The sequence below is a fragment of the Crinia signifera genome, chromosome 1, assembly GCF_055691185.1.
Source record: "Crinia signifera chromosome 1, ASM5569118v1, whole genome shotgun sequence".
Lineage (NCBI taxonomy): Eukaryota > Metazoa > Chordata > Amphibia > Anura > Myobatrachidae > Crinia > Crinia signifera.
In genome coordinates, this window is record NC_139217.1 from 464,612,158 (window position 1) to 464,635,436 (window position 23,279).

At 49.6% G+C, this 23,279-nt stretch overlaps 1 protein-coding gene across 3 annotated transcripts in view; it reads right to left on the bottom strand.

The window, feature by feature from the left end:
• Positions 1-23,279, bottom strand: part of ST8SIA5 (ST8 alpha-N-acetyl-neuraminide alpha-2,8-sialyltransferase 5) — a 73,999-nt gene that overhangs the window by 28,720 nt on the left and 22,000 nt on the right. Inside the window, exon 2 of one of the 3 annotated variants that reach the window (XM_083155332.1) lies at positions 19,005-19,115. The exons of the other annotated variants lie outside the window; for them this stretch is intronic. Within the exon in view, the coding sequence (XP_083011458.1) occupies positions 19,005-19,115 (111 nt within the window). The remainder of the gene's footprint in view (positions 1-19,004; positions 19,116-23,279) is intronic. 3 annotated transcript variants of the gene reach the window in all.

Genomic DNA, 23,279 nt, shown 5'->3' on the forward strand with positions numbered 1-23,279 from the left:
GACTCACATGTCGCACACGTCGGCGGCTCACAGGAATTTTCCGGACTACTTTTAGAACTGACACTTCTGCAGACACTAATAGGACGGATATTATTATTCCAACAACCCCGAGCGATGCTAATTATTTCCTGTGCATCCAGCGACTGCGTGTCCCCGTCTTACAGAGGCCGAGGGATCACATGTAGCTGGTAGATGCGTCTCTCGGTCGCACGCGTATGAAGAAAGGACACAAGCATTTGTGTAACCCACAGCAGAAGATGCTACTGGTGTATTATACTCAGGGCTATTTTTTTTAGCAGGCTCCAGCAGGAACTGAGGCCCTTATTCTAGTTCACTCTTTGTGACAAAATCTTTCTTAGATGGACAAAACCATGTGCACTGCAGGGGGGCAGATCTAAAATGTGCAGAGAGAATTAGATTTGGGTGAGTCATTTTGTTTCTGTGCAGGGTAAATACTGGCTGCTTTATTTTTACACTGCAATATAGATCTCACTTTGAAGTAAAACCCCACCCAAATCTAATTATCTCTGCACAAGTTACATCTGCCCCACCTGCAGTGCACATGGTTTTGTCCATCTAAGAAGGATTTTGCCAGAAAGAGTGAACTAGAATAAGGGCCTCAGTTCCTGCTGGAGCCTGCTGAAAAATAGCCCTGAGTATACAGCCTCAGGTTGTGGTCTATAAGAAAAAACTAGTAATGAGAATAAGCAGGGCTATTTTTGTGCAGGCTCTAGCAGGAACTGTGGCCCTTATTCTAGTTCACTCTTTCAGACAAAATATTTCTTAGATGGACAAAACCATGTGCACTGCAGGTGAGTCAGGTGTAAAACCCCACCCAAATCTAATTATCTCTGCACAAGTAACACCTGTCTCACCTGCAGTGCACATGGTTTTGTCCATCTAAGAAATATTTTGTCAGAAAGAGTGAACTAGAATAAGGGCCACAGTTCCTGCTGGAGCCTGCACAAAAATAGCCCTGAGAATAAGGATAAACCGCCCTGCATTACGCAGCATTGTCCTACAAGGTCTCTGACCCCCCCTCTATTCTAAGGTAACATTATTACACAGAAAGATTTTATTGTTACATTGCTTGGATTGTAGCAGGAATGGGGTCACTAATGTAACTGAGGCACTGAGCAGTCTTATCCCAGTATTCAAGAATTGGGCTTCATGTTATGTGCTGTATCCCATGTACCATATTAGGACCCTGCATTCATTATTTAAATTCTACCTATATACTCTCTGTATATACCATATATTCACCAAAACACAATTCCACCCTCGTACCAGAAATGTGCCCATTATACCAGCACAATGCCACCCTGACACCAGAAATGTGCACCATCATACCAACACAATTCCACCCTCATACCAGAAATGTGCCCCATTATACCAGCACAATGCCACCTTCATACCAGAAATGTGTACCATCATACCAACACAATGCCACCCTGACACCAGTAATGTGCACCACTATACCAGCACAATGCTACCCACATACCAGTAATGTGCACCACCATACTAGCACAATGCCACCCTGACACCAGTAATGTGCCCCACCATACCAGCACAATGCCACCTTCATACCAGAAATGTGCACCACCATACCAGCACAATGCCACCCTGACACCAGTAATGTGCACCACTATACCAGCACAATGCTACCCACATACCAGTAATGTGCACCACCATACTAGCACAATGCCACCCTGACACCAGTAATGTGCACCACCATACTAGCACAATGCCACCCTGACACCAGTAATGTGCCCCACCATACCAGCACAATGCCACCCTGATGCCAGTAATGTGCACCACTATACCAGCACAATGCCACCCTGACACCAGTAATGTGTACCACTATACCGGCACAATGCCACCCTGACACCAGTAATGTGCACCACTATACCAGCACAATGCCACCCTGACACCAGTAATGTGCACCACTATACCAGTACAATGCCACCCTGACACCAGTAATGTGCACCACTATACCAGCACAATGCCACCCTGACACCAGTAATGTGCACCACTATACCAGCACAATGCCACCCTGACCCCAGTAATGTGCACCACTATACCAGCACAATGCCACCCTGACACCAGTAATGTGCACCACTATACCAGCACAATGCCACCCTGACACCAGTAATGTGCACCACTATACCAGCACAATGCCACCCTGACACCAGTAATGTGCACCACCATACCAGCACAATGCCACCCTGACACCAGTAATGTGCACCACCATACCAGCACAATGCCACCCTGACACCAGTAATGTGCAGCACTATACCGGCACAATGCCACCCTGACACCAGTAATGTGCACCACTATACCGGCACAATGCCACCCTGACACCAGTAATGTGCACCACTATACCAGCACAATGCCACCCTGATACCAGTAATGTGCACCACCATACCAGCACAATGTCATCCTGAACCCAGTAATGTGCACCACTATACCAGCACAATGCCACCCTGACACCAGTAATGTGCACCACTATACCAGCACAATGCCACCCTGACACCAGTAATGTGCACCACTATACCAGCACAATGCCACCCTGACACCAGTAATGTGCACCACTATACCAGCACAATGCCACCCTGACACCAGAAATGTGTACCATCATACCAGCACAATGCCACCCTGACACCAGTAATGTGTACCACCATACCAGCACAATGCCACCCTGATACCAGTAATGTGCACCACTATACCAGTACAATGCCACCCTGACACCAGTAATGTGTACCACCATACCAGCACAATGCCACCCTGACACCAGTAATGTGCACCACTATACCGGCACAATGCCACCCTGACACCAGTAATGTGCACCACTATACCGGCACAATGCCACCCTGATACCAGTAATGTGCACCACCATACCAGCACAATGCCACCCTGACACCAGTAATGTGCACCACTATACCAGCACAATGCCACCCTGACACCAGTAATGTGCACCACTATACCGGCACAATGCCACCCTGACACCAGTAATGTGCACCACTATACCAGCACAATGCCACCCTGACACCAGTAATGTGCACCACTATACCAGCACAATGCCACCCTGACACCAGTAATGTGCACCACTATACCAGCACAATGCCACCCTGACACCAGTAATGTGCACACGACTATACCAGCACAATGCCACCCTGACACCAGTAATGTGCACCACTATACCGGCACAATGCCACCCTGACACCAGTAATGTGCACCACTATACCAGCACAATGCCACCCTGACACCAGTAATGTGCACCACTATACCAGCACAATGCCACCCTGACACCAGTAATGTGCACCACTATACCGGCACAATGCCACCCTGACACCAGTAATGTGTACCACTATACCAGCACAATGCCACCCTGACTCCAGTAATGTGTCAGGTTATATGCAGGGTGAAAATCCAAATGTCATTGCTTGGTGTACAGGTATATTATAGCAGAAAGTTGGGGGTGTCACTACGTAACATTGGGACTTACCCAACTTTTACACCCACCATTGCCCCACGCAAGGCACCCCATATACGTATTACTACTGAGCACATATGCCGAAATAAAGCATACATCTTAAAGGCCATTAGACCATGGTATCCAGTCAATAGATCGACACCGTATGTCGGCGTGTACAAGGTCACATCCTCCTAGTGTCTCTGCTGCAGTGACAGGGAAAGCACCACTGCCCATAAGGTCACATCCTCCTAGTGTCTGTGCTGCAGTGACAGGGAAAGCACCACCGCCCATAAGGTCACATCCTCCTAGTGACTCTGCTGCAGTGACAGGGAAAGCACCACTGCCCATAAGGTCACATCCTCCTAGTGTCTCTGCTGCAGTGACAGGGAAAGCACCACTGCCCATAAGGTCACATCCTCCTAGTGTCTATGCTGCAGTGACAGGGAAAGCACCACTGCCCATAAGGTCACATCGTCCTAGTGTCTCTGCTGCAGTGACAGGGAAAGCACCACTGCCCATAAGGTCACATCCTCCTAGTGTCTCTGCTGCAGTGACAGGGAAAGCACCACTGCCCATAAGGTCACATCGTCCTAGTGTCTCTGCTGCAGTGACAGGGAAAGCACCACTGCCCATAAGGTCACATCGTCCTAGTGTCTCTGCTGCAGTGACAGGGAAAGCACCACTGCCCATAAGGTCACATTCTCCTAGTGACTCTGCTGCAGTGACAGGGAAAGCACCACCGCCCATAAGGTCACATCCTCCTAGTGACTCTGCTGCAGTGACAGGGAAAGCACCACTGCCCATAAGGTCACATCCTCCTAGTGTCTCTGCTGCAGTGACAGGGAAAGCACCACCGCCCATAAGGTCACATCCTCCTAGTGTCTCTGCTGCAGTGACAGGGAAAGCACCACTGCCCATAAGGTCACATTCTCCTAGTGTCTGTGCTGCAGTGACAGGGAAAGCACCACCGCCCATAAGGTCACATCCTCCTAGTGACTCTGCTGCAGTGACAGGGAAAGCACCACCAGCCATAAGGTCACATCCTCCTAGTGTCTCTGCTGCAGTGACAGGGAAAGCACCACTGCCCATAAGGTCACATCCTCCTAGTGACTCTGCTGCAGTGACAGGGAAAGCACCACTGCCCATAAGGTCACATCCTCATAGTGACTCTGCTGCAGTGACAGGGAAAGCACCACTGCCCATAAGGTCACATCCTTCTAGTGTCTGTGCTGCAGTGACAGGGAAAGCACCACTGCGCATAAGGTCACATCCTCCTAGTGTCTCTGCTGCAGTCACAGGGAAAGCACCACTGCCCATAAGGTCACATCCTCCTAGTGTCTCTGCTGCTGTGACAGGGAAAGCACCACTGCCCATAAGGTCACATCCTCCTAGTGTCTCTGCTGCAGTGACAGGGAAAGCACCACTGCCCATAAGGTCACATCCTCCTAGTGTCTCTGCTGCAGTCACAGGGAAAGCACCACCGCCCATAAGGTCACATCCTCCTAGTGTCTCTGCTGCAGTGACAGGGAAAGCACCACTGCCCATAAGGTCACATCCGACCTAGTGTCTGTGCTGCAGTGACAGGGAAAGCACCACTGCCCATAAGGTCACATCCTCCTAGTGTCTCTGCTGCAGTGACAGGGAAAGCACCACTGCCCATAAGGTCACATCCGACCTAGTGTCTGTGCTGCAGTGACAGGGAAAGCACCACTGCCCATAAGGTCACATCCTCCTAGTGTCTCTGCTGCAGTGACAGGGAAAGCACCACTGCCCATAAGGTCACATCCTCCTAGTGACTCTGCTGCAGTGACAGGGAAAGCACCACTGCCCATAAGGTCACATTCTCCTAGTGTCTGTGCTGCAGTGACAGGGAAAGCACCACCGCCCATAAGGTCACATCCTCCTAGTGACTCTGCTGCAGTGACAGGGAAAGCACCACCAGCCATAAGGTCACATCCTCCTAGTGTCTCTGCTGCAGTGACAGGGAAAGCACCACTGCCCATAAGGTCACATCCTCCTAGTGACTCTGCTGCAGTGACAGGGAAAGCACCACTGCCCATAAGGTCACATCCTCATAGTGACTCTGCTGCAGTGACAGGGAAAGCACCACTGCCCATAAGGTCACATCCTTCTAGTGTCTGTGCTGCAGTGACAGGGAAAGCACCACTGCGCATAAGGTCACATCCTCCTAGTGTCTCTGCTGCAGTCACAGGGAAAGCACCACTGCCCATAAGGTCACATCCTCCTAGTGTCTCTGCTGCTGTGACAGGGAAAGCACCACTGCCCATAAGGTCACATCCTCCTAGTGTCTCTGCTGCAGTGACAGGGAAAGCACCACTGCCCATAAGGTCACATCCTCCTAGTGTCTCTGCTGCAGTCACAGGGAAAGCACCACCGCCCATAAGGTCACATCCTCCTAGTGTCTCTGCTGCAGTGACAGGGAAAGCACCACTGCCCATAAGGTCACATCCGACCTAGTGTCTGTGCTGCAGTGACAGGGAAAGCACCACTGCCCATAAGGTCACATCCTCCTAGTGTCTCTGCTGCAGTGACAGGGAAAGCACCACTGCCCATAAGGTCACATCCGACCTAGTGTCTGTGCTGCAGTGACAGGGAAAGCACCACTGCCCATAAGGTCACATCCTCCTAGTGTCTCTGCTGCAGTGACAGGGAAAGCACCACTGCCCATAAGGTCACATCCTCCTAGTGACTCTGCTGCAGTGACAGGGAAAGCACCACCGCCCATAAGGTCACATCCTCCTAGTGTCTCTGCTGCAGTGACAGGGAAAGCACCACCGCCCATAAGGTCACATCTTCCTAGTGTCTCTGCTGCAGTGACAGGGAAAGCACCACTGCCCATAAGGTCACATCCTCCTAGTGTCTCTGCTGCAGTGACAGGGAAAGCACCACCGCCCATAAGGTCACATCGTCCTAGTGTCTCTGCTGCAGTGACAGGGAAAGCACCACTGCCCATAAGGTCACATCGTCCTAGTGTCTCTGCTGCAGTCACAGGGAAAGCACCACTGCCCATAAGGTCACATCCTCCTAGTGTCTGTGCTGCAGTGACAGGGAAAGCACCACTGCCCATAAGGTCACATCCTCCTAGTGTCTCTGCTGCAGTGACAGGGAAAGCACCACCGCCCATAAGGTCACATCCTCCTAGTGTCTCTGCTGCAGTGACAGGGAAAGCACCACTGCCCATAAGGTCACATCCTCATAGTGACTCTGCTGCAGTGACAGGGAAAGCACCACTGCCCATAAGGTCACATCCTCCTAGTGTCTCTGCTGCAGTGACAGGGAAAGCACCACTGCCCATAAGGTCACATCCTCCTAGTGTCTCTGCTGCAGTGACAGGGAAAGCACCACTGCCCCTAAGGTCACATCCTCCTAGTGTCTCTGCTGCAGTGACAGGGAAAGCACCACCGCCCATAAGGTCACATCCTCCTAGTGTCTGTGCTGCAGTGACCGGGAAAGCACCACTGCCCATAAGGTCACATCCTCCTAGTGTCTCTGCTGCAGTGACAGGGAAAGCACCTCTGCCCATAAGGTCATGACAGGGTATTGTTTAATCGCTGTGCCCATATATCCACCAAAAAATGACACAACTCTCCTGTTGGATAAAATTGGCCACAGCAGCCATCTTTATTGAAACAATACAAGTTTAACAATAACCAAAACATTCCCCACGGAGGTGGTCCCCGAGGCCCTCAATAAATCTATCCACACGTTCAAGCACTTCCAGGAGTTCTTACCCCCAGCCGATAGCGATTGGCTCGAGGGCACCAATTGTCAACACCCAGTGCTCATTACTTAACCTCACCCAGGGGAGTCCAGCCCCCTCATGGGGCCCTCCCCGCCGCATAATTAAGCCTCAATGCCACTAACCTCGAGGACCCCCCTCCGCACAGGCCACTGTGACAAAAAAGACATTCTATCAATTATTTTACCTAAAATCGTCTAAAAATAGGGAGGGTGGGTGGGAGCTGTTGAAAAAATTCTCCCAGTGACCCCTATTTCCCGCCTGAACCCTGCTTATAAACCCTTCCAACACCCCGTTAAGCCCCTCCCCCTATGACCCTCTCCTTTGACACCCCTTCTATGACTAACCTGCTAATCAGCTCCCTACAAACCCTGTCAGGGGAGCCTACCCCTAGGCTTTGCCTCAAGTCCGGCTCCTACATATCCTCCTAGTGACTCTGCTGCAGTGACAGGGAAAGCACCACTGCCCATAAGGTCACATCCTCCTAGTGTCTGTGCTGCAGTGACAGGGAAAGCACCACTGCCCATAAGGTCACATCCTCCTAGTGTCTCTGCTGCAGTGACAGGGAAAGCACCACCGCCCATAAGGTCACATCCTCCTAGTGTCTCTGCTGCAGTGACAGGGAAAGCACCACTGCCCATAAGGTCACATCCTCCTAGTGTCTTTGCTGCAGTCACAGGGACTGCAGCAAAGGCACCACTGCCCATAAGGTCACATCCTCCTAGTGTCTTTGCTGCAGTCACAGGGAAAGCACCACTGCCCATAAGGTCACATCCTCCTAGTGTCTGTGCTGCAGTGACAGGGAAAGCACCACTGCCCATAAGGTCACATCCTCCTAGTGTCTCTGCTGCAGTGACAGGGAAAGCACCACTGCCCATAAGGTCACATCCGACCTAGTGTCTGTGCTGCAGTGACAGGGAAAGCACCACTGCCCATAAGGTCACATCCTCCTAGTGTCTGTGCTGCAGTCACAGGGAAAGCACCACTGCCCATAAGGTCACATCCGACCTAGTGTCTGTGCTGCAGTGACAGGGAAAGCACCACTGCCCATAAGGTCACATCCTCCTAGTGTCTCTGCTGCAGTGACAGGGAAAGCACCACCGCCCATAAGGTCACATCCTCCTAGTGACTGTGCTGCAGTGACAGGGAAAGCACCACCGCCCATAAGGTCACATCCGACCTAGTGTCTGTGCTGCAGTGACAGGGAAAGCACCACTGCCCATAAGGTCACATCCGACCTAGTGTCTGTGCTGCAGTGACAGGGAAAGCACCACTGCCCATAAGGTCACATCCTCCTAGTGTCTCTGCTGCAGTGACAGGGAAAGCACCACTGCCCATAAGGTCACATCCTCATAGTGACTCTGCTGCAGTGACAGGGAAAGCACCACCGCCCATAAGGTCACATCCTCCTAGTGTCTCTGCTGCAGTGACAGGGAAAGCACCACTGCCCATAAGGTCACATCCTCCTAGTGTCTCTGCAGCAGTGACAGGGAAAGCACCACCGCCCATAAGGTCACATTCTCCTAGTGTCTCTGCTGCAGTCACAGGAAAAGCACCACTGCCCATAAGGTCACATCCTCCTAGTGACTCTGCTGCAGTGACAGGGAAAGCACCACTGCCCATAAGGTCACATCGTCCTAGTGTCTCTGCTGCAGTGACAGGGAAAGCACCACCGCCCAAAGGTCACATCCTCCTAGTGTCTCTGCTGCAGTGACAGGGAAAGCACCACTGCCCATAAGGTCACATCCTCCTAGTGTCTCTGCTGCAGTCACAGGGAAGGCACCACCGCCCATAGGGTCACATCCTCCTAGTGTCTCTGCTGCAGTCACAGGGAAGGCACCACCGCCCATAGGGTCACATCCTCCTAGTGTCTCTGCTGCAGTGACAGGGAAAGCACCACTGCCCATAAGGTCACATCCTCCTAGTGTCTCTGCTGCAGTGACAGGGAAAGCACCACTGCCCATAAGGTCACATCCTTCTAGTGTCTGTGCTGCAGTGACAGGGAAAGCACCACTGCCCATAAGGTCACATCCTCCTAGTGTCTCTGCTGCAGTGACAGGGAAAGCACCACCGCCCATAAGGTCACATCCTCCTAGTGACTCTGCTGCAGTGACAGGGAAAGCACCACCGCCCATAAGGTCACATCCTCCTAGTGACTCTGCTGCAGTGACAGGGAAAGCACCACCGCCCATAAGGTCACATCCTCCTAGTGACTCTGCTGCAGTGACAGGGAAAGCACCACTGCCCATAAGGTCACATCCTCCTAGTGTCTCTGCTGCAGTGACAGGGAAAGCACCACCGCCCATAAGGTCACATCCTCCTAGTGTCTCTGCTGCAGTGACAGGGAAAGCACCACTGCCCATAAGGTCACATCCTCCTAGTGACTCTGCTGCAGTGACAGGGAAAGCACCACTGCCCATAAGGTCACATCCTCCTAGTGACTCTGCTGCAGTGACAGGGAAAGCACCACTGCCCAGAACAGTTTATCCTGTCTGGATGCCAGTACCCGTCCCCCGCACTCTGGGTTATTATCTGGAACCCGCATTGTCACAGGGACCTGCAGATACATCAGAGGGGTATAAGGTGTCTCTCCCTGGCTGGAGGTGTGTAAATGACAAGAGGAACAGCTGTGAACGGTTTACGCTCCCTATTATTAGACTCTGAATAATCCACCTGGGAACAGCTCCAGCGCCCACAGCCAGATTCTTCCCGGGGACGTAGGAGGATGGGGGCTGGGGCAATAACGTCACATCACAGCTACATACCTGATGTAATGGGGGCTGCAGCGTGTGGTCTTCCTTCTCCTCGGCCAGTATAACTACAGTATATCTCTCTATATTAATCCTAAAATAACATCTGAAGTGTTCAATATTTTCGGTGCATTAGTAGCGGAGTGAGGCACCATGGGGCCTTATTCTAGTTCACTCTTTCTGATAAAATCCTTCTTAGATAGACAAAACCATGTGCACTGCAGGGGGGCAGATGTCAAATGTGCAGAGAGCATTAGATTTGGGTGAGTTATTTTGTTTCTGTGCAGGGTAAATACTGGCTGCTTTATTTTTACACTGCAATATAGATCTCACTTTGAAGTAAAACCCCACCCAAATCTAATTCTCTCTTCACAAGTAACATCTGCCCCACCTGCAGTGCACATGGTTTTGTCCATCTAAGAAGGATTTTGTCAGAAAAGTGAACTAGAATAAGGCCCCATGCAAGGGTACGCGTTGCACTAATTGGGGATCCATGTCAACAGGTGTTGACATTAAAACAAAAAAATTTGAAAAATTCATATCGACCTTTTCATTCATTCCCCTGTTAACCATTTGCTTGTGTCCATCTAGTGCGTGTCCACCCAGTGCATGTGCTGAGCTGGGGAGAGAGGCTGTGCTGTCATCTCTTTCCCTACTGTCTGGCTTCCTGCAACAGGGGAGGGGGAAGCAAGACCAGGGACCCTCCAACAGACTCGGGCCCGGGTAAAAAAAGAACACACCCTTCCCCTCCACATCACTGATCACAAAATGTCTTTGTAAACAATATTTGCCGTTTTTCCTTCAGGGATTTGCTCAAAAGAAGAAACAGCTGCGGATTCGGAGCCGACCATCGCTAAGCACATATAAACATACGTGTTATCATGTATATAATGTATGTGCTGGATGGATTCATAGTGACCGGCAATGCTGTATGCATCGGGTGCTCCGGAATCAAAGTAAGCCTTCACACGCTTTATAAGCCCACCCCTTGACTCCCATTGGTTAGTTTCACAGGAGTTCGGGGGTTGGACTTAAGAGTATGTATAGGTCGAACCTTGGGGGATCCGCCCAGCACATCATTTTTAAAAAAACGCATGACGACCTTTTCCTGTGTCGAGAATTTCCATGTCGACATTTTGCGCGTGTCGACCTTCACAATGTTGACATTTCTCATTGTCGACCAATAGTGGTCAACCTATTGACTGTCAAGATTAATTACCGTCAACCCAAAGTCCCACACGCTAGCCTTTGACATGATTAAGTTACACGTCACATTCCATATACCATTGACTTGGAGTTTGGGTTACTAGGGTCAACCGACGCTTGTGTCAGTCAATTCTTATACACTTGTCAGTAAAAATATTTCCAAAGGTTGGTCCAGCAGCCTTTGCGGGTTCAAAATTGGGAGATTATGCGGCTGATTCAGGACTGCTCGTTTAGACTGACTGTTAGTATCGGAACGGAGAGAAATCAACCATTGGTCAGTGACCATCAAATGGTGGCAGAAGGGCAAAGGGGCACAATTATGTATGGGAGAGAACAGGTAGAGAATGGTCTATTCCTTCTTTTCTCCCCTGGGGACAAACATAAGGCCATCCTGAGATGATATTATTATCACAGAGAAGCTTCCCTTCCATCACTGATATGCAGTATGTGCGCAGTCCCTATGGAAACCAATAGGGGCAGTGTTATAAGAAAAGGCCACACATTTCTTTATTTTTATATAGTGACAAATGAAATGAAAAGCTTTCACTTAGTAAACAGACTCCTAGGGGTTTGTGGCTGGCCGGACGGACGGACTGACCTGTAGATAATGGAGCGGGCAGACAGGTGGTAGCCGCACTTAGATAAGAGGTCGCTGTGCCTGACAGTGACATCCCTAATACAGTCAGACGCCCTTGAATCTGGAATGTTCCAGTAGCAACCTTTCTGAGTGATGAAAGTGAGTATATGCCGCTGCCAGAGATGAGTCATTGCCGGCTGCACTGTGGCCTTATTTACATCTGAGCTCAATACAAATTTGTTCGGAAAATAGGCAAAACCATGTGCACTGCAGGTGGGGCAGATGTAACATGTATAAAGAGAGTTATTTTTGTGTGAGTTATTTTGTTTCTGTGCAGGGTAAATACTGTCTGCATTATTTTTACACTGCAATTTAGATTTCAGTTTCAACACAACCCACCCAAATTTAACTCTCTTTGCACAGGTTACATCTGCCCCACCTGCAGTGCACATGGTTTTACCCATTTTCTGAACAAATTTGTACTGAGCTCAGATCTGAATAAGGGCCCGTACACACACATCGATTTGCTTTTGATTCGATGTTAGATTCGATTTTCTATTAGATCTGGCATGAGATCTTCCCATTCGATTTGGCATTAGAGCTGTACTTTTGCATTAGATATCGAATTCGATATACATTCATGGAACATTGTACACATTCGATTTACTAGATCGAATTCAATATTTCCTTGGCTGCCAGTAGATTTTTCTGTTTGATTTTGTAAAAACAGGAGCGCGTATCGTATCGAATGCAGATCGAAAGTGACACAAAAACCATTCGATTTCGTTTAGGATTCGAGGTAATTTTGCTTCTATAAGCAAAATCGAATGGAAAATCGGGAAAAATCGATACATGTGTACAGGGCTTAAGGCCCTGTGTCCTCACCTTAGATACATCAGCGGTTTCAAACTTAATCCTCAAGGAGCACTAGCAGTCCAGTGGCGGGATGCACCAAACAAAAAATGACGCATTTTCATATGTAGCAATGCAAAGATGCAACTTGAAACACAGCCTTCGAAATGCAGGTAGACAAATACAATGTGTGTTTGCAAAAGTCCCAATTTTACATTTATCTGTCAACTGCCCTCAAGTTCATTACCCCAACATGCTGGCAAGAACGTAGGGGATGGGAAGACACAGAGAGGGACTGCCGAATAGAGATAGAAATGCAGAGAGCAGTGGTTGGAATGACCGTAGGGTGATATTCAATTGATCTATTTTTTTGCGCATATTGCCCTCATTATGGTCAGGTTTAGCCGCGCATTTCTGCATTTCAGCTCACCACCCCGTACTGCCGTACTTACACCCCTGATTTCAGCTCACCACCCCGTACCGCCGTACTTACACCCCTGATTTCAGCTCACCACCCCGTACCGCCGTACTTACACCCCTGATTTCAGCTCACCACCCGTACCGCCGTACTTGCACCCCTGATTTCAGCTCACCACCCCGTACCGCCGTACTTACACCCCTGATTTCAGCTCACCACCCCGTACCGCCGTACTTGCACCCCTGATTTCAGCTCACCACCCCGTACCGCCGTACTTACACCCCTGATTTCAGCTCACCACCCCGTACCGCCGTACTTGCACCCCTGATTTCAGCTCACCACCCCGTACCGCCGTACTTGACCCCTGATTTCAGCTCACCACCCCGTACCGCCGTACTTACACCCCTGATCTCAGCTCACCACCCCGTACCGCCGTACTTGCACCCATGATTTCAGCTCACCACCCCGTACCGCCGTACTTGCACCCCTGATTTCAGCTCACCACCCCGTACCGCCGTACTTGCACCCCTGATTTCAGCTCACCACCCCGTACCGCCGTACTTGCACCCCTGATTTTAGCTCACCACCCCTGGGGAGAGCGACGGAAATGCTTGTGAAAAACAAATGAATACCGCCCTTAGTGCAATATTGAAAGGCAGGAAGGTTGGTGGCAAGTCAGTGATGAAAGACATTCCCAGGGTTGGCATAGGAGAAATCCTGAAGGCGTGGAGGGGTGGAGGTAGGTGATCAGGGGTATGTACTCACAGACTTAGATTTCATCTTGTAGGAGGGGAAGTGAGAGGGAGATGTTGGCGGAAGTTTACTGAGATGGCAGTTTTATTTCAGATGGGATGTTGCTATGGGCAACCAATCAGTTACTATTTAATATCTTCTAGGAGGTGCTAAATAAACAAGTAGATTCTGATTGGTTGCCCATAGCAACATTCCATCAGAAACAGAACTCACATCTTAGTAAATTTACCCCATTGAGTGGTGAGTGGGGCATTAGCCGCGAGCCACGCCTCTGACAGCGAGGATTAACCCGGAACATTGAATACTGTGAGTGGCCGGCGCGGGGGTTAAATGGGTTGGGATTATTGGGTCGACCTAAAGATGGTCGACAGTCATTAGGTCGAGACAGTTGGGTCAACATACTGCAAGACACGTGTCGACCTTGAGCCATGTTGATATTGCAGTATGTCGGCCCAACAGTGTCGACCTAATGACGGTCGACCATTATTAGGTAGACCAACCGACCATATCCCAGTTAAACAGCGAGAATCGCTTGTTTTCAGCGATCTTCGCTATTTAACCCCCTCGCTGGCCGCATTCAATACACCGCTATGTGTGTTTTGCATTATTAATTGCACTAGACCATTGTCCTATCACTAGACACTGTACCTTCATCATCCATGTCTGTTTTTGACTTTTTTGCATGCACTGTTACACATAGTAATTAGAGTAAAACGGAAATATGCAGGAGATTATGGCGTGTCTGATACAACCACGCCTGGTAGCCAGGTAGCCACGCCTGATTGGTGGTGTTAGACACACCCAATGGGCAGAGGTAGTTCTGCCCAATAGTGTTACTAGACACGCCCCTTTGATGGTGCACCCCCTAATAAAAATTGTTGCATCCGCCTATTTTACGAATAGGTCATTTGTGGGAATCCATTTATTGCAGACTGGTTTGGCCTCCTAGGGGGTGCACTGGAGAGGGTGGAGGGGTGTGGATGAGGTTGGAGGGGTTGCAGGTACGCTTGGGAAGGCTGGGATTGGTGGAGGGAAATGGGGAGTGGACTCAGTGGAGAGTAAGGATGAGAAGAGTGAGAGGTAAGGCATGAGTAACATAGCACAGAGGAGGGGGGTAGTAGGTGAGAATGTGGCGGAGAACTGGATGATTGTAGAAGAATATATGGAGGCAGTGGTGGAACTTCCATTGGTGTAGCAGGTGCATTGCACCAGGGCTCCTGGCCCCCTGCTGCCAAAACCACCAATGAGTTACCCCCGGCGCTCCTGCAGACAATTTTGTTGGATGAATGGCCTAATGGAGGAGGGGGGCCTTAATGATATTTTTGCACCTAGGCCCATAACTCACACGTTCCGCCACAGTATTGCGATATACTGTAAATGTGCTGGCAACATGACAAACGTAATAATACAGTGACAAAATGATAATGACAATAGTGATAAAGGCAGCAGTACAGTGTCACAATTACCAGAGACATTGATCAATGGGATATACAGTGGCAAAATCAAAGCAACTTCTTCAAGAATGAGATAATGGGTCTATGTACTAAGCCTCAGAGAGAGATAGTGGATGGAGATAAAGTACCAATCCACCAGCTCCTAGCTGCAGGGGCGTCACTAATAGAGGGGACACGCTGTGTTTCGTGGCTTTGGGAGTAAGGGGTACAGGCTCACGTGTAGTGGGTGTCGCCTCACGGCCCGAACCCCCATTCTGTCATCTAGAGGCTGCTCCGGAGACCAGTGTGTGTGTGTGTGTGTGCAGTAATGGCTCCTACACAGTGACAGGTGCTGCATATAATGTCACATTGCAGCATCTGGCTCCTGTCACAGAGGAGGAGCCGGCAGTTCGGTGCATCGGTGCGGTCCGTACCCCCGCTATGGCACCACTGCCTAACTGTCATTTTTTAAATACAGCCTGTAACATGGAAGCTAGGAGCTGATTGTACTTTATCTTTGTGCATTTATCTCTCTTCATGGCTAAGTACATATCACACACAGTAACAGCAATGGGGGTGGTTAGTTAGGACTAGAAGAGGGAGACTATACCAGGTGTCAGGATGATGAAAGCAACGGAGATAAGAGATGGCGAGTATCTGGGTGACAGGGGATGCCATCGGCAGGATGACAGTAATAAGGTCAATAGGTCAACCCGAATACCCATAGTCGGTGGCAGACGGGCATCGTGATGAGGAAGAGGGCAGCTAGGGAAGATGTTAGACCCTGATGGTAGGTGCAGGAGGTAGGATCCGGCAGGTGTATAAAAGGAACTTATTTATAGCTAGAAATCGTTTTTCTTTTAAAACAAAAAAATCACAGTAATTTTGTATTGAAAATATATATTTAACTGGTAACTCTGGATGCAGGTGCTGGTTGCCAGGGGAGACAAGGCATAGCAACAGGCAGAGGCGTAAATAGAACATTGTGGGCCCCAAAGCAAAAATGTGAAAGCCCCTCCCCCACTGTCACTACAATGGCCCTTAGGGGAGCAAGAGAGAGAGTGAAGGGACTTAGAGACGAGGGGGGTGTCAGTCGGAGGGAGAGAGACTGCTAGGGGGAGAGAGAAATACAGTGATTAGAAAGAGAGATGGACAGAGAAAGTTAGAAAAAGAAAGACAATGTCAGAGAGAGAGAGAGAAAGAGAGAGAGAGAGAGAGAGAGGTGGGATGGGGAGACAAAAAGTCCCAGGAAAAGTGTGTCGGAGACAGAGATGCGGGAAGAGACAGTGTCAGAGAGAGAGAGGGAGAGAGAATGACACTATCAAAGAGAGTGAGACAGTGTCAGGAATAAAGAAAGAAAGATGAGAGAGACAATGTCAAGGAGAGAATGAAGGAGAGAGAAAGAGGGACAGTGTCAGAGAGGGAGACCATGTCAGGGATAAAGTGTGTCAGAGAGAGAGAGAGTGTCAGGGACAGAAAGAGAGAGACAGTGTCAGGGGGAGAAAGAGGGGTGTGAGACAGTGTCAGAAAGAGAGAAAGCGTCAGAGAGGAAGAGAGAGAGAGAGAGAGAGAGAGACCATGTCAGGTAGAAAGTGTGCCAGAGAGAGAGAGACAGTGTCAGGGGGAGAAAGTTAGAGGGGTGTGAGACAGCGTCAGAGAGAGAGGGGGAAGACAATGTAAGAGAGGGAGAGATAGACAGTGTCAGGAGGAGAACGAGGTGGAAAGGAGATACAAAATGTGCCAGGAAGAGTGGGGGAGAGTAACACTGAGAGAATGAGACAGTGTCAGGGAGAGAGATGAGAGACAGTTTCAAGGAGAGAGAGCTTAAGGAAGAGAGAGATGGAAAGTGTCAGAGAGAGCAGGGTAGTGTTGAGGACAGAAAGCGAAAGACAGTGTCAGGGGAGAGAGTGTGAGGGAGAAAGAGTGTTCAAAAGAGAGAGAGGGGGATACAGTGTCAGAGAGAGAAACATGTGAGAGATAGTGTCAGGAAGAGTGAGAGGGGAAAGAGACACTGTCAGAGAGAGCAAGACAGTGCCAGGGACAGGGAGAGGGGGAGAGATAGGGGGAGAGGGAGAGAGAGAGAAGGGGGAGAGGGAGAGAGAGAGAGAGGAGGGGGAGAGGGAGAGAGAGAGGAGGAGGGAGAGAGAGAGTCAGGGAGAGAGGGAGAGTCAGGGAGAGAGAGAGAGGGATACAGTGTCAGAGAGAGAAACATGTGAGAGATAGTGTCAGGAAGAGTGAGAGGGGAAAGAGACACTGTCAGAGAGAGCAAGACAGTGCCAGGGACAGGGAGAGGGGGAGAGATAGGGGGAGAGGGAGAGAGAGAGAAGGGGGAGAGGGAGAGAGAGAGAGAGAGGAGGGGGAGAGGGAGAGAGAGAGGAGGAGGGAGAGAGAGAGTCAGGGAGAGAGGGAGAGTCAGGGAGAGAGAGAGAGGGAGAGTCAGGGAGAGAGAGAGAGAGAGGGAAGGAGGGAGGGAGGAGGACAGGGGGAGAGATAGGGGGAGAGGGAGGGGGTGAGGGAGAGAGAGAGGGAGAGGAGGGGTAAAGGGAGAGAGAGGAGGAGGGAGAGAGTCAGGGAGAGAGAGAGTGAGAGAGTCAGGGAGAGAGAGAGAGAGGGAGAGTCAGTGAGAGAGAGAGAGTCTGGGAGAGAGAGAGAGAGTCAGGGAGAGAGAGAGTCAGGGAGAGAGAGAGAGTCAGGGAGAGAGGGAGAGAGAGGGAGAGAGAGGGAGAGAGGAAAAGAGAGAGAGAGTCAGGGAGAGAGAGAGAGTGTCAGGGAGAGGGAGAGATAGAGAGAGATGCTGTCAGAGAGAGAGAGAGAGAGAGAAAGAGTCAGGGAGAGAGAGAGACAGAGAGGACCACGAGATTGTAACGGAGAGAGAGGGAGGTGGACCAACTACAGCGCAGGTCTCTGATGGGGGCAGGCACTTCCCAGCATTAGGCCATGCCCCCTAAACACCCACAAATTGTGCCACTGCACTGCCTGCTACCAGTGCTAGCCAAGTAGGAGCAGAGGCAGACTGGGGTAATTATTGCCGCCATGTGCCTCTACCTTAAATCACCTGTGCTCATGCATGGATATCCTGAAAATCTGGCCTGCAGTAGCAGATTTTGCGGAATTCTGGATAAACTAATACGTCCAAGAGGGAAGAGTGGATGCGATTTCCATAGCAAACATTGGGGTACTAGCTATTATTTTTCTATAATCTAGGTCAATAATAGCTAGAATCTAATTGGTTGATATGGGCAACACCACGACTTTCCTTTTAGAACTTTTCACAAATCTACCCAGAATCCTCCAGATCGGGATTAACCCCTCTGTGTGGGCATTTATTTGTGCATAAGCGGGTTCAGCAAACCTGTGCAGTTGGTGAGCTACAACTCCCAGCATGTAATGTTGCCATCAGGCAGAGGATACTGGGAGTTGTACCTCAGTAGTCTAAGGCCGCCCTGGACCAGTATAGATAAATAGATATCAACCAATCAGCTCCTGTCATTTTTCAAACACAGCATGTAACAGATGCTAATTGGTTGATGCTTTATCCACAGTATCACTCTCAAAGCTTAGTACACTTGCCTCAAAGTACCAACCAACTGGCCCCCAACTGCCATTTTAAAGCCGTGGCATGGCAGTTAGGAGCCAGTCGGTCAGCACTTTACGTTTCTCCACTTTATCTCTCTTCAAGCTTTGATGCCTCACATTGAGCTGCAGAGACAGACTGTAATAGAAGCAGCGCTTTGTCCACTGTACTCTCCCATCCCATTGTTATTCCGTGCGAGTCTGTACCTGCCGCCTCCGTCACTCCCAGTCTTCACCGCTCCGTCATCCGTGAAATTAAAGATCCCAGTCCAATTTCCCAATTCCTCTCCTCCGTTCTGCCAGCTAAACTGCAGTCCTCTAGTGAGAGAAGGAGGCAGTTTACATGGGGCACCGTCTGTTCTCCTGCCCAGTGCCATTCAGTGACAATACAGAGCAGAATATTCACACACACTCACGCCAAGCATGGAACCCTTTAATTACCACCGGGCATTCATAACTGCAGCACGTTCCAGTTACTGTATATCCCACCAATCACAGGTGACAGATGTAATCTATACTGATATCTGTATGGGTAGGTTTACCATGCTGTCCCTTTAAACCAGGAACGCTCATGAATTACACAGGTTCTGTGGCTGCCTTAATTCAAGCATGCATTTCACCCGGTTCTAATCAGCCACAGAACCTGTGTAATTCATAAGTGATATAACCTCTGTATAGGTTACAACAATGCTGATTTCATCAGCAAACTAGACATTTGAGTAAATTTTACAACATGGCCCTAACTGCGTGGAGTTTGTATGTTCTCCCCATGCTTACGTGGGTTTCCTCCCAGAGTTCCGGTTTCCTCCCACAATCCAAAAATATACTGGTTGGTTAATTGGCGCCCAACAAAAATGTAACCCTAGTGTGTATGTGAGTCATACTAACCTACTGTGTAAGGAAGAATGGTTCCAACTCAGGGAAACACCCACCCTTGGTGAGTGGGCGGGGCTCAATGATGCAATCCAGTCAATAAGCTCCGCCTCCTTCCTGCAGCGCCAGTCATTGCTGTGAGTTACATACAATCCTGCCCAATTTACTAGAAAGAAAACCCAAAAATCGGAAGCCTCCCGCAGCCTCCGGGAATGGATGGCAAATATGGTGTATATACTGTACAGACGAGATGGGCCAAGTGGCTCTTATCTGCCGTCACATTCTACGTTTCTCCTTTAAAGGACTTTTTGTAAATGATTTTACGTCATTTACCAGTTTTTTGGATAATAGTTCAGAAACGTATATGAACAGAAGATAATTTGCATAGAAATATTGATATTTGCTCACATTTATCATGAGGGGGAGTCATAAACAAAGATGGTCCATAGAACAATTGATAACTGACTGTCTTTACTAATAGATGGAAAACCCAAACTGGGCAGCAGCGAGGGTACCTGACCGTAGGGCATACCTCCCAACATTTCATCCCTCCAAAGATATGGGGGAGGCGTGGCCTAGCGGGAAGGGTGTATGGCCTGTACTTGCGGTGCTGCTGTGAGGCCACGCACCTGTTTTCGCCGCTGTGGGGGCCAGCCAGCAGAAGCGGGACAGTTGGGAGGTATGCCGCAGTGGGTGCCCCAGGATAGTATATGATGCTGTATCCTCCAGTTGGGAGTTGGAGACGCTGTGTGCGTCTATTCCCACAGGCAGAGGGGCAGCAGCGGCAAAATGGGGCCGTGGCCTCACACAAGTGACGCGATTTGAAGGCCCTGCCCCCTCTCCACGAGGCTGCGCCCCCAAATTTTGGGCTTGCAGCACAGCCACGCGCAAAGGTCCCTCTACAGCAGCATAGAAAGTTGGGAGGTATGGGTATCTGGTACAGTATATATGCCCACACGTTGTGCCTGTGCTAGATGAGAGTACTATTTCAATGGGATGTTGCCCATAGTAACCAATCATAATCTACTTATTTAGCACCTTCTACAAGATAACAGACTGGGGGGCAGATGCACTAAGCTTCAAAAGTGATAAACTACCAACCAATCAGCTCCTGCCTTACAACAGTCTGTAACATTCTGCAGGAGACTCCCTGACATAGCAGCAATCTCCCTCTCTCCCTCATTAGTCTAGCAATCTCCCTCATGTCACCTAGCCCACATTACACTGTTACATCATAGTTGCCTCCCCTCCTGCATTCTGCAGGAGACTCCCTGACATAGCAGCAATCTCCCTCTCTCCCTCATTAGTCTACCAATCTCCCTCATGTCACCTAGCCCACATTACACTGTTACATCATAGTTACCTCCCCTCCTGCAGGAGACTCCCTGACATAGCAGCAATCTCCCTCTCTCCCTCATTAGTCTAGCAATCTCCCTCATGTCACCTAGCCCACATTACACTGTTACACCATAGTTGCCTCCCCTCCTGCATTCTGCAGGAGACTCCCTGAAATAGCAGCAATCTCCCTCTCTCCCTCATTAGTCTTGCAATCTCCCTCATGTCACCTAGCCCACATTACACTGTTACATCATAGTTACCTCCCCTCCTGCATTCTGCAGGAGACTCCCTGACATAGCAGCAATCTCCCTCTCTCCCTCATTAGTCTAGCAATCTCCCTCATGTCACCTAGCCTACATTACACTGTTACATCATAGTTACCTCCCCCCTGCACTCTGCAGGAAACTCCCTGACATAGCAGCAATCTCCCTCTCTCCCTCATTAGTCTAGCAATCTCCCTCATGTCATCTAGCCCACATTACACTGTTACATCATAGTTACCTCCCCTCCTGCATTCTGCAGGAGACTCCCTGACATAGCAGCAATCTCCCTCTCTCCCTCATTAGTCTAGCAATCTCCCTCATGTCACCTAGCCCACATTACACTGTTACATCATAGTTACCTCCCCTCCTGCATTCTGCAGGAGACTCCCTGACATAGCAGCAATCTCCCTCTCTCCCTCATTAGTCTAGCAATCTCCCTCATGTCACCTAGCCCACATTACACTGTTACATCATAGTTACCTCGTCTTCTGCATTCTGCAGGAGACTCCCTGACATAGCAGCAATCTCCCTCTCTCCCTCATTAGTCTAGCAATCTCCCTCATGTCACCTAGCCCACATTACACTGTTACATCATAGTTACCTCCCCTCCTGCATTCTGCAGGAGACTCCCTGACATAGCAGCAATCTCCCTCTCTCCCTCATTAGTCTAGCAATCTCCCTCATTTCACCTAGCCCACATTACACTTACATCATAGTTACCTCCCCTCCTGCATTCTGCATGAGACTCCCTGAAATAGCAGCAGTCTCTCTCTCTCCCTCATTAGTCTAGCAATCTCCCTCATGTCACCTAGCCCACATTACACTGTTACATCATAGTTACCTCCCCTCCTACATTCTGCAGGAGACTCCCAGACATAGCAGCAATCTCCCTCTCTCCCTCATTAGTCTAGCAATCTCCCTCATGTCACCTAGCCCACATTACACTGTTACATTATAGTTACCTCCCCCCTGCACTCTGCAGGAAACTCCCTGACATAGCAGCAATCTCCCTCTCTCCCTCATTAGTCTAGTAATCTCCCTCATGTCATCTAGCCCACATTACACTGTTACATCATAGTTACCTCGTCTTCTGCATTCTGCATGAGACTCCCTGAAATAGCAGCAGTCTCTCTCTCTCTCTTCCTCATTAGTCTAGCAATCTCCCTCATGTCATCTAGCCCACATTACACTGTTACATCATAGTTACCTCCCCATCTGCATTCTGCAGGAGACTCCCTGACATAGCAGCAATCTTCCTCTCTCCCTCATTAGTCTAGCAATCTCCCTCATGTCACCTAGCCCACATTACACTGTTACATCATAGTTACCTCCCCCCTGCACTCTGCAGGAAACTCCCTGACATAGCAGCAATCTCCCTCTCTCCCTCATTAGTCTAGCAATCTCCCTCATGTCACCTAGCCCACATTACACTGTTACATCATAGTTACCTCCCCTCCTGCAGGAGACTCCCTGACATAGCAGCAATCTCCCTCTCTACCTCATTAGTCTAGCAATCTCCCTCATGTCACCTAGCCCACATTACACTGTTACACCATAGTTGCCTCCCCTCCTGCATTCTGCAGGAGTCTCCCTGAAATAACAGCAATCTCCCTCTCTATCTCATTAGTCTAGCAATCTCCCTCATGTCACCTAGCCCACATTACACTGTTACATCAGTTACCTCCCCTCCTGCATTCTGCAGGAGACTCCCTGACATAACAGCAATCTCCCTCTCTCCCTCATTAGTCTAGCAATCTCCCTCATGTCACCTAGCCCACATTACACTGTTAGTGTTACATCATAGTTACCTACCCTCCTGCATTCTGCAGGAGACTCCCTGAAATAGCAGCAATCTCCCTCTCTCCCTCATTAGTCTAGCAATCTCCCTCATGTCACCTAACCCAGATTACATTGTTAAATGTTTTGGGGAAAAAAGGAATGAGAGATAGATACATTTACATTGAATCATCAGCACCATTTCCCAGCACGTTACCATTACCACGTATAG